At 42.7% G+C, this 9,515-nt stretch overlaps 1 protein-coding gene across 1 annotated transcript in view; it reads left to right on the top strand.

Annotated features, from left to right (window-relative positions):
- Positions 1–3,187: 3,187 nt before the first annotated feature.
- The window catches only part of LOC138162025 (diacylglycerol kinase gamma-like), a 61,005-nt gene continuing 54,677 nt past the window's right edge, over positions 3,188–9,515 (top strand). The window contains exon 1 of the mRNA XM_069089138.1: positions 3,188–3,313. Coding sequence (XP_068945239.1) covers positions 3,188–3,313 — 126 coding nt within the window. The remainder of the gene's footprint in view (positions 3,314–9,515) is intronic.

The following is a 9,515-nucleotide window of genomic DNA, read 5'->3' as shown; positions in this document are numbered from 1 at the left end:
CACAAAAACAATTACACTGAAAGTGATCCAAAAAATTTCAGTTTACTGGATTAAAATCAATAATTTCTCATTAAATCAAGGACCCCTGATTTAGTCCAAACCCTCAAAGTGGCCCGAGGAGAAGATTCACCTGAGGTTCCACAGACAGCAAGCCACAGAGGCAAGACTTGGACATCCAGGTCTCCTGACTTCAGACACAGTGCTCTTCCCATGGAACCACACTCCCCCTCAGTCTTTGAGTCAAAGCACTTACAAGGGTGTCGTCCTAAACCAAAGGGGTCGTCTTTACAAGGGGATCATCTCAAACCAAAGTGCACAGATAAACTGCAAAGGTCACTGAGGGCTCTGCAACTTTCCATCCTCAGACCTGAGACAGTCCTTGCGAAGAAGCCTTAAGGCCTTGGCCACCATCCCAACCTTTCCCACCTTTCTTTAGGTTGTTGAGTTATGCTATCATTACACCCACTGCCTTTATACATGCCTTTATACATGTATATATGCACATATACCTGTATATTCATGTGTGTAGACATACACACAATAGTTGAAATATATACATATATTAGCTATTCTTATTGTCATGATTGAATTCCATTATTAAATTAAACTCATAGACTCATAGATCTAGGGTTGGAAGGGGCCTGAGAGGCCACCTAGTCAACTCCTTTCAAAAAGTAAAAATTTATATCATTTGTTTTAGGATCATCTAACTTTGCCCATGTATCCAATCCCCTCCCTTCCCCCAAAAGAAATTTTAAGGAAAAAATCATCACAACTGATCGATGCATTGAATATGGAAATACATGTAAAGTGTCACATCCTTGGATTTCCTGCCTCTGCTGAGGAGTAGGGAGATGGGGGTGGGAAGGGGGAGGGAGGGGTTCTCACACCTCTTCTTTGGAACCAGACTTCTTCTTTGTAATTTGCAGCATTCACTTTCAGTTTTTTATGGCTATTGCTCATTGTGTGTATTGTTATCTTGGATCTGCTTACTTTCCATCAGTTCGTGTAAATCTTTTCATGTTTCTCTGAATTCATCATATCTGCCAGTTCTTACAACACAGTAGCATTCCATGACATTCACGTACCACAATGTGTTAAACTGTTCCCCATTCAATGCCCATCTGCTTTGTTGCCTAGGTTTTTGATGCCATGAAAAGTGCTGGTGTATATGGCCAAACTCCCTCTTTTTACACCAGGACGGGCTAAGGCCCACAGAGTGAAGTAAATTACCCAGAGCCCCAAAGGGAGTAGTCAGCAGAGGCAAGATTCAGACTTCCCTTCTCAGACTCCAGATTCAGACTCTTTCCTCTGGCCCGGGCCACTGCTTTTATTTCTTTATTCATTCTACTCAGAACTATGCAATTTAATTCAAAGGCTGCCATATACTGGCCTAGAAGAATACATGCCTTTTGTAAAGTTTCCAATCCATTCCAAATGATCCATTGGAAAGAGCAGGGCTCAGAGATCTAGTTGGAAAGGACCTAGAAGTTCATCTACTTGCCCCTCTGATGTTACAGAAGAAACTGAGACTCGGCAACATTAAGTGATTTGTTCAAAGTCCAAGAGTACCAAAGATGGGATTTGAACCCAGGTCCCTGACTCTCCACTGCTCTTTCCATTGGGTCATTTGGAATACTAATGCCCAAGTACTTTCTGAATTCCTTTTGGAGCTCAGAGTTTCAACCCTGTTTAGGGAAGCTGGATTAAAACTTCACAAAATCACTTGAGTTACTGGCCAGTCCATAATGAGCTGAGTTGGACATGGAGTGTCTCATGCCAGGAATAGCACTCTGAGGAGAACAGAGCCCTTGAGATGGGTAGTGTTGGCCTTTTTATGCCCATTCTGCAGATGAGGAAATCCTCTGAAATCTATGACAGGATCTACACAGTGTCAGAGTTTAGGGCAGGACCTGAACCCAGGACCTTCTTTTTCCAGGTCCAGCACTCTTCCTCCCCCCCACCACACCCTTGATAAGAAAAGTCATATTATTGGTCTGAGGGAGTACAGGTGCTGTCTGTGCCCATTCAGCAGTTCCCCACCGAAGATTGGAGTGCTCAGCCAGCTACTGAGGACTGGTCTGCGGCTCCTACTGCTCAGGCCACTGAGTGGGTAGGAACTACCACAGAGTGGTCTTAAAACCCAGATGCTCTAATAGTGTTGGAAAAATGCTGATTGAAAAATAAACATTGGTTTCTTAACAAAAAAAAAGAAAAGAAAAGTCATATTATGGCCACCGATAGGCAATGCTTCCATCGTGATCTTATTTGAAGGACTTTTTCCCCACTCTGGTTTTCCTAGAATTCTTGCTGTTTTCCTTTTATAACTAAGATTAATGTAAATTCATTGTTGTCATGCAACATTCTTCTCTGAGTGCATCACCAAGATTTTTTCTTGGTGACCCAGCAAAGGTCTTTTCTCTTATCCTAGCATCATCATTCAATTCAATTCAGTTTACCAAGCATTTGTTAAGTTCTCTGGGCAGGATCCTAAGCTAGGCTGCAGGGATGCCATGACATTAGTCCATTAAGCCATCATCATCAAGCATGTATTAAATATATATTAAGCACCAGGCAGGTGCTAAGTGTTGGGGAGAAGAAGAACAGGCACAGTCTAGCAGGAAGGACTACAGACACCCATATCAGTGGTCGTCGGGCATATGTGATATGCTTATAGTAGTGGGATGGTAGCCCTGGAGGGGAAGGTACTAGCAATGCAGGTTCTCTGTCAGGTCTCTTGCAGAACATAGAATTTGAGCAGTCTTGAAGGAAACTAGGAATTTTAAGAGGCAAATGTGAAGAGGGAGTGTGCTCCTGGCATAAGAGACTGCCAGTGCTAATGTGTGGAGATAGGAAACAGAGGATTGTGTATGAGGAACAGCAGGGACAGCATGACAAAACCATAGACTATATGGAGAAGAGTAAAGCGTAAAAGGGCTGGAAAGGAAGGTTATTAATAGTTTTAAATGACAAACAAGAGGGAAGTTATATTTGATCTTAGAGGTAATAGGGAGCCACCAGAGTTTCTTAAAGGGAGGAGAAGAGGTAACATGGTCCCTACATTCTGCCAGAGAGCAGCAAAGTACACATAGCTAAGTAAATAATACAAGGCAACTGAAAGAAGTTAGTGAGATGGCTCTGTAGATAGAGCGTGTAGATAGAGTATTACACAGACATAGACACAGACATGGACACGGACACAGACATAGACACAGACACGGACACAGACACGGACACGGACACAGACATGGACATGGATATGGACATGGACATGGACAGGGACATGGGATATAAACAGACTGAAGAGAATAATGTGAAATAAGTTTTGAAAAGGGGGTTGGAACCAAACTGTGGAAGGACTTCAACATGAGGCCAATTTTATCACAGAAGGAACAGGGAGTTATGGAACATTTTTGAGCAGGGGAGTAACATGGCCAGTCCTGTTTCTTAGAAATCAGTCAACAAGTGTTTGTTAAGTACCAAAAATGTGTTAAGTGTTGGAGATATAAATCCAAAGAATGGATTGTTTGGGTAGCTATTGAGCAGACGCATACCAAACCCAAGGAGAACACTGAAGAACACACACAAAAGGCATTAGCCCACTTTCCTACCTGGTGCCACAACTGTCTTTACATTTTCTCTTCAACAAAGACCACATAGGACATAAATCATGACTCCTCTGCCCCAAAGGTGGGACGTGTGGGTGAAAGCTAGTTCTCAGGGGAAAATTCTCCAGCAGCAGACAAGTAAGTTCTGGCTAACATGAAGAAGGTTAGTCATTCCCAAGTGTAAGGTGATTGTGGGAGGAAGAAAAGAAAAGAAAGGACAGAGGGAGAAGACGAGGAAGCATTCCAAAAACCATTAAAACATTTTTGGCATTGCTTCATCCAAAAAATGTTGGCTGCCTGTGGGAGACCTCCCAGTGTCTGTGGGGTGAGTAAGCCAGTGTTTGCCCATCCTGGAAGTGAAATGGACCAACACCAAATTCAGAAGCACTGGCTTCCCCGGTGACCAGTGGGGAAGTGGATGGGGGAGGGAGGTCATCAAAGTATGATGGCTAGAGCCAAAAGGGACCTGTTTATGTTATATATGGGTAAACTAAGACTTAGTGACCTGAAGTCACATAGAATCACAGATCTAGAGCTAGAAGGTCCTCAAGAAGTGATGTAGTCTAATTGCCTCATTTTACAGAGAAGGAAACTGGGGCCCAGAGAGGTTAAATAATATAAGAACATAAGAGCATAGATCTAAACACAGAAGGGACCTCAGGGTCCCTCTAGTCCAGTCCCCTCATTTACACATAAGGAAACTGAGGCCCAGAAAAGTCAACTTGCCTAAGGTTGCATGGGCAGTAAGTACCAAAGGCATCTTCTGCCTCTGAAATATAATGCTTCTTCATCTACACTTAACCAGCACATCACTCCTAAAAGCAAGGGCCTTACTGGCAAAGCCCCACTTTCTAACAGTGTCTACTAGCAGGCCTTCAGTAAATAGTTTTGATGGCAGTGAAGATGGAGAAATGTCTGCTCTAGGAGATGCTGTTACTCAGTCATGTCTGACTCTCCATGACCCCTTCGGGGGGTGGGGGAGGTTGTTGGCAAAAACACTGGAGTGGTTTGCCACATCCTTCTCCGGTTCATTTTACAGATGAGGAAACTGAGGAAAAACGGTGAAGTGACACAGCTGCTGTGTCTGAGTCTGAGGCCAGATTTGACCTCAGGTCTTCCTGACCCCAGGCCCCACATTCTGTCCACTGCACCATCTAGCTGCCCTGGGAGATTGGGAGAAGGAATGCCTGCTCCACTAGATAATTCCTGAACCCTCCGGTCTGTGTAGCCCTGAATTCTGAAATAATAGATTCCGCACCAGGAGGGCCCTTAGAGGTCCTCCTTTTACAGCTCTGACTTGCCCAGCATCACACAGCTAGTCAGAATCCAAGGCAAGATTCAAACTCGGATCTTCCTGACTCCAAATCCAGATAGGAAACCTCATGTCTGCTTTGGGCTCAAGGTCTTTCTCCAGCTGGAGAAGGAGCCACATAAACCACCACGCCTCTGTGGTCAGTCTATTTCATTCCACTTTAACCTGAAGCAAATAGTGTTGATTATGGCTTTATGGTACGATTTGAAGTCTGAGCATAGTATCTACCCTTTGTTCTATCATTATTCTTGTTCTTTCTGGTCTAAAAAACTACGTGCATCTGAGCAGGATGGGGACCATCCCGGGGGGGGGGGGGGGGGCAAGTCTACCAGGGCCCAGGTCAGAAGGCCCTGGGTTAAACTCCTGCTGCTCTGCCCCATGGAACCAGCCAACCATCACTGAAAGTTGTGAATGAGCTGACAGGGCTTACCAGGGATATTTCCTCTTTGTTATTGTTGGCTTGTTTTAGTCATTTCCGACTCTGTGACCCCATTTGGGGTTTTGTTGGCAAAGATACTGGGGAAGTTTTCCATTTCCAGTTTGTTTTACAGATGAGGAAATTGAGACAGACAGGATTGACTTATCCAGGGTCACACAGCTAGAAAGTGTCTGAGGCCAAATTTGAACTCATGAAGGGAGTTTTCCTGACTCCAGCTGGGCTCTCTCCTTTCTGTAGCTTCCCCTAGGTGTCCTTAGAATATTTCCTGGGATGGAATGATACCCTTTCCTAGGAATCTATCCATTCACCTTCACAAAAGGAGGTCTAGTAGGAGGGGGCAGAGGATATCCCTTGTACCAAAGGAGCATGGGAGCAGGGTCCTTCCATTCCCAACTAAAATATATTGTATTCAAAAAAAAATAGTTCTTGGGAAATTAATACATTTTTGTATGTTAATGTGGAATATTGCAGAGTCCTCTTTAGTCTGGAGGAAGGATGGCTCAGGAGACATGATAATTGCCTTAAAGTTTTTGGAAAGATACAGAAAAGGGATCAGACTTGTTTTGCCTGATCCCAGAGGGCAGAACTAGGAAAGGCGGGTAGAAATTGAAAAGAGGTGAATTCCATGTTGATGCCGAAGGATGGGTGCTATTTGAATGTGGAGGGGCCTGTCCTGAGAGAGGCAATGAGTTCCCCATCCTTGGAGGGCTTCAAGTAGGCCACAGGTTGGGGATAATAGAGTGGGGATTTCCCCCAGCCCTGGATGGATTGACGCAGACGGTCACTGAGGTCTCTCTCATTTCTGATGTTCTGGGATTCCTTCTGTCCACTCAGCAGCTTCATTTCTTTTTATCCTTTTGCTTGACATGGATCTAGGTTGGGCACTCATGACTTTCGAAATTTTTGCTCAAGGGGAATTTCTGCTTGTTTTGCTGACAACTTGTTTTCCTATAATATGTCGACGGTCAAGAAAATCTTCAAGGGACTTAGAAAAATTCACCAAAAGAAAAATTTACGGAGAGGAGAGGAGAGGAGAGGAGAGGAAATCAGTGTTACCTGCCTATCTCTGGCCTCAAGGGAAGCTGCTGCTTCCTCAGGTCGGGTCAGTCAAAGTCCCCAGGGTCTCTGGAGTGTCTTAACCTCCCATCTGGAAAAGCTAACCCATTGAGGACAATGTTAGAAGAAACTGGGGACTCTCTAAGGAAAAAACATAGGACCAAGGATCATAGACTTAGAAATGGAAGGCCATCAAGTGCAGACCCCTCATTTTACAGATGGGGAAACTGAGGTTCCAAAAGGCTAAGGCACTTGCCTAGGGTCACACTGCTAGCAAGTGTCTGACACAGGAACTCCCTTCCTCTGGGGTTACATAAATTTAACTGTGAGTCATCAGCTGCAAAACTGGCCATGATTCTCCCAAACCCAGAAACAAAGGCAATTAAGGGGGCAGCCCATGGGTTTGGTAGTGGGAGGTAAGAAAGGGGAAGTCCAGGATAATAGCCCAGTTCCAAGCAGTAGTTGATAGCTGAGTAGATGTTGTCCCTCTGGAGAGGAGAGAAGTTAAGAAGGAGAAGTGAATTACTAGGGAAAGATAACCCTGACTCTTACGGCTTATAGCACATGTGACCCTTCCATAAATCCAGTCCACTTTCCTAAATCCTAATTCATTGTTGAATCCCTTGTAATTATACAGGGTAAGAGTCCCAAAGCCCTTTCCCATACATCATCCCTTTTCAGACTTAAAGCAACTGTAATGTAAGGAGGACAGGTATTTTCTCCATTTGACAAATGAGAAAATCAAGGCTCATGGCTGTTGGATGACTTGCTGAAAGTCACAGGACCAGTAAGAAAGTGACAGAGCTGGTCTTTGGATACTTAGCCTAGGGCTCTTCTACTGCATGTTTCTGGCTCCCAAAGGCAGGCTCTCAGCCTCCCCTCTGACTATGAGGAGGTTTGATGCTGGATTTGATGCTCTAAACTGCTCTTATATAACAACAACTATGCAGCCAAAATAAAAAGGAAATAAGCAGATATGAGGGGAAATCGTTGCCCATAATATTTCTGATAAAAATCTGAAAATTTGTAGTGAATTGGCATTAACTTTGAAAGTGTGAGATCAATTTTTTGATGGATAAGTAATCAAATAAGAAACATAAGTTATTCATGATTTTGAAATACTGTTCAAACTATCTAATAATCAGAAAACTACACATGAAAACAACTCTGACGCCCCTTCACTATGCCCATTAGATTGGTAACATCATTTAAAATGTTAAATGTTCTCCATTAATCAGAGTTAGGTGACTTGCCCAGGGTCACACAGCTAGTGAGTATCAGAGGTCAAATTTGAACACAGGTCTTCCTGACTCTAAGGGCCAATGCTCTATAGAGCCACTGTGCCACCTAGCTGCCCAAAATGTTTAATGTTAAAATGTTCAATGTTAATGAAACTGTCAGATAGCTACTGTATCGTGGGTAGAAATGTGAATGGATCAATGCCATCTTTTTTTGGAAAGAAATCTTAAATATCGACTCAAAACTATAAGACCCTTTGTTCCAGTGATTTATCTGCCAGGCCAGTATGGTCAGGATTTTATTGACAGGGAGAAAAAAAAAAAAGACTTAACTTTACAAAAATATTCCTAAAATTTCTTGTCATAGCAAAACAACAAAAGTAACTCATGTTTTTAAGGCTTGGGGAATAGTTGAATTGTAGTATGAATAAAACTGAATTATTGTCTAAGAAACGACAAATGTGTTAGCTAACAAAAATGGAGAAGATTGATATAAAAGAATGCAGAATGAGGAAAGCAAAGTGTGAACAACATATACACCATGACTATGGAAAAAATAACAATGATAAAATCAGTGCCAAAATCTGGAGGGGAAGGGGTCCAGAAGAAAAATTTGGAAGGAGATGCAAAAGCAAACAGGATGTCTCCGCTCAAATTCCTCTTAAAATTAATGTTTTTCATTTTTTTAATGTTTTTTATTTCATGTATGATTTTTTTAATTTTACTTGTAATTTTTGAATGTTTTTTATGATGACACTGAGTTTAGAATAAATTATACGTATGCAATATTAGCATATGTATTATATCTCTCATGTGATAGATATATGTCTGTTATATGACATGACACATATCATATAGGCCGGTATTATATATAATTTATTGTAATCTCAGTATCATATTATATATGTATCATATAGCATATGACAGCTATTGTATGCCCATATACATATATCTGCCAGTATCATTACTGCTTTGGGGCAGTTTGGTGGCACGGTGGATAGAGAATGGGGCTTGGGGCCAGGAAGACTCATTTTCTGAGTTCAAATCTGGCCTCAGATACTTAGTAGATGTGTGACCCTGGCCAAGTCACTTCACCCTGATTGCCTCAGTTTCCTCATCTGTAAAATGAGCTTGAAAAGGAAATGACAAACCACACCAGTATCTTTGCCAAGAAAATCCTAAATGGGGTCACAAAGGGTGAAACATGTCTGGAAAATGACTGAACAACATTATTATTGTCCAGAGAAAGCTGGAAAGGCATCCAGCATGCTGAGTGGTCCCCATGGTGAAGCTGTGAGAGAACTTGGATGAGAGTGGGCAGGCATGGGTGGGCAGCAATTTGTGTCATTGGAGGGAACTTCCAAATCAAGCAGATCACAAATCCATTGGGTTTTTGAGTATTTCCCTGTCAACAGGGTTAATATTGTTGCCATAAAAATGAATGTGACAATATACTCCCATCCCTTCAAGAGGTTTTCTCATTGTTCCCAAAGGTGCAAATTATGACCCACCCCATGCCATGGTCCATGCATTGATTCCTCTATGTGTGGTTAAGGATACTAAGCCTTTAAAACTGCTTCAGAAACTTACTGGGCATATCACTTAACCTCTGTGAGGCTCAGTTTCCTCATCTGTAAAATGGGGACAATGGATAATATTAGCACTTACCTCCCAGTATTATTGGGAGGAGCAAGTGAGTGAACATTTATAATGTGCTTTGCAAACTTTAAGGTAAAGTTAAGTAATGATACCCAGGAGAGAGACAGAGACAGAGAGAAGAGGGGAGGGAGAGACAGAAAGAGGGAAGGAGGGAGAGGGGAGAGGGGAGAGACAGAGAGAGAGAGAGAGAGAGAGAGAGAGAG

Source organism: Petaurus breviceps, unplaced genomic scaffold, assembly GCF_028583685.1.
Source record: "Petaurus breviceps papuanus isolate PSGF00001 unplaced genomic scaffold, PetGlider_PUasm1.0 186, whole genome shotgun sequence".
Classification (NCBI taxonomy): Eukaryota; Metazoa; Chordata; class Mammalia; order Diprotodontia; family Petauridae; genus Petaurus; species Petaurus breviceps.
The sequence above is the reverse complement of the archived record's forward strand: the minus strand, read 5'-3'. Positions and strand labels throughout refer to the sequence as shown.